This window comes from Myotis davidii, unplaced genomic scaffold (genome assembly GCF_000327345.1).
Source record: "Myotis davidii unplaced genomic scaffold, ASM32734v1 scaffold30, whole genome shotgun sequence".
In the NCBI taxonomy this organism is placed as follows: domain Eukaryota; kingdom Metazoa; phylum Chordata; class Mammalia; order Chiroptera; family Vespertilionidae; genus Myotis; species Myotis davidii.
In genome coordinates this window covers 3,793,321-3,794,894 of record NW_006282874.1, presented here as the reverse complement: position 1 = coordinate 3,794,894, position 1,574 = coordinate 3,793,321, and the positions used below count along the sequence as shown (strand labels likewise).

Below are 1,574 nucleotides of genomic sequence, written 5' to 3'. Positions count from 1 at the left end.
TAGGAGGTGTCCCCTGGTGGTCAGTGCACTCCCACAGGGGGAGCACTGCTCAGCCAGAAGCCCAGCTCACGGCTGGTGAGCACAGCTGCACTAAGGATGTCCGACTGACGGGGAGCAGGCCTAAGCCAGCAGTTGGACATCCCTCGAGGGCTCCCAGACTGCAAAAGGGTGCAGGCCAGGTTGAGTGGTCCCACCCCTCACCCCCTCCACCCCATGTGCATGAATGTCATTCACCAGGCCTCTAGTATACTAGAGGGTGAAATCCATGCACGTGGGAGGGTGTATCCCTCAACCTGGCCTGCACCCTCTCTAATCTGGGATCCCTCTGGGGATGTCTGACTCACAATCCAGGATTGCTGTCTCCAAACTGCTCGCCTGCCTGCCTGCCTGATTGACCCTAACCACTTCTGCCTGCCAGCCTGATTACCCCCTAACTGCTCCCCTGCCGACCTGATTGATGCCTAACTGCTCTCCTGCTAGCCATCTTGTGGTGACCATCTTGTGGTGACCATCTTGTGGCGGTCATCTTTTGGTGGCCATCTTGCAGTAGCCATTTTGTGACAACATCGCACGATGCCACCTAGGCTTTTATTATATGGAGGGGGGGGGAGAGAAGTGGAAAGTGTTCTGTATGGTGTATACAGCCCCTCATCTCTGAGGAGCTGGACCCCTCATCAGGCTGGCCTCTCTCTGGGACTCCACATTTAGGCAGGGAGAGGCTAAGGACCCTGAGCTGGTTGTGTTTACAACATACACTATTTGACCCTGTTTGTAGTTGTATTTGACGCAAATGGTTCTCCCGTGTGAAGTTGAAACCCACTGTGTATTGTAGAAAGGTGCATCTTGATGCAGGTGAGGGAGGGAGTGATGCAGACACAATTCTGCATTTATGGTTAGCTCTGCCTCTGCAGTTTTGTGCGTAGTTGTGCCGATATGTTATGGCCTTTACTGTGGGGTTATGGGTAACCTGGGAGGTCTCTGTGGCTTCCCCAGGTGACCTGCTGAGAGTGGGGGGAACCTTGAATAGAGATGGGTGGTTATAAGATCATGCTTCACACAGCGCTAAGCATACTTCCACATTGGGGACCCCTTCTGTCCCTGCCTCCCAGAGCAACAATTCAGTGGGATCTTGCTTGGTGGTGGCTGTGGTTAGTGGTGATGTGTGCCCTGGACAGCTGGGAAATGCTGCTTCTCTCTGAACAGGTAGAGAGGCCAAGGTTGTCTGATGATGGTCTCCCCTTTTCACTTATCTTCCCAGGAGAAGCAGGACCCCATACCCCACCACCTCCTTCAGCCTTTGCTTACCCCAGTCTTTCTCATGGAAAACCAGCTGCTTCCTCTTATAGGCCAGCACCGAGCCCTTCTGCACAGTCAGCTGCTTCTCTGTCACTTTGATACCCTCTGCCTCTCCTCTACCCTGGGAACAGAAGCCAGGTGACACCGTCATACATGCATCTTGTTTGTGTGTGTGTGTGTGTGTGTTTTAAATACATTTTATTCATTTTTTACAGAGAGGGAGGGAGAGGGATAGAAAGTTAGAAACATCGATGAGAGAGAAACATCACAGCTGCCTC

The 1,574-nt window shown here is 52.7% G+C and overlaps 1 protein-coding gene across 1 annotated transcript in view; it reads right to left on the bottom strand.

The window, feature by feature from the left end:
* LOC102766280 (gasdermin-C-like) overlaps positions 1-1,574 on the bottom strand; it is a 46,094-nt gene that overhangs the window by 17,533 nt on the left and 26,987 nt on the right. The window contains exon 6 of the mRNA XM_015561457.1: positions 1,306-1,417. Within this exon, the coding sequence (XP_015416943.1) occupies positions 1,306-1,417 (112 nt within the window). The remainder of the gene's footprint in view (positions 1-1,305; positions 1,418-1,574) is intronic.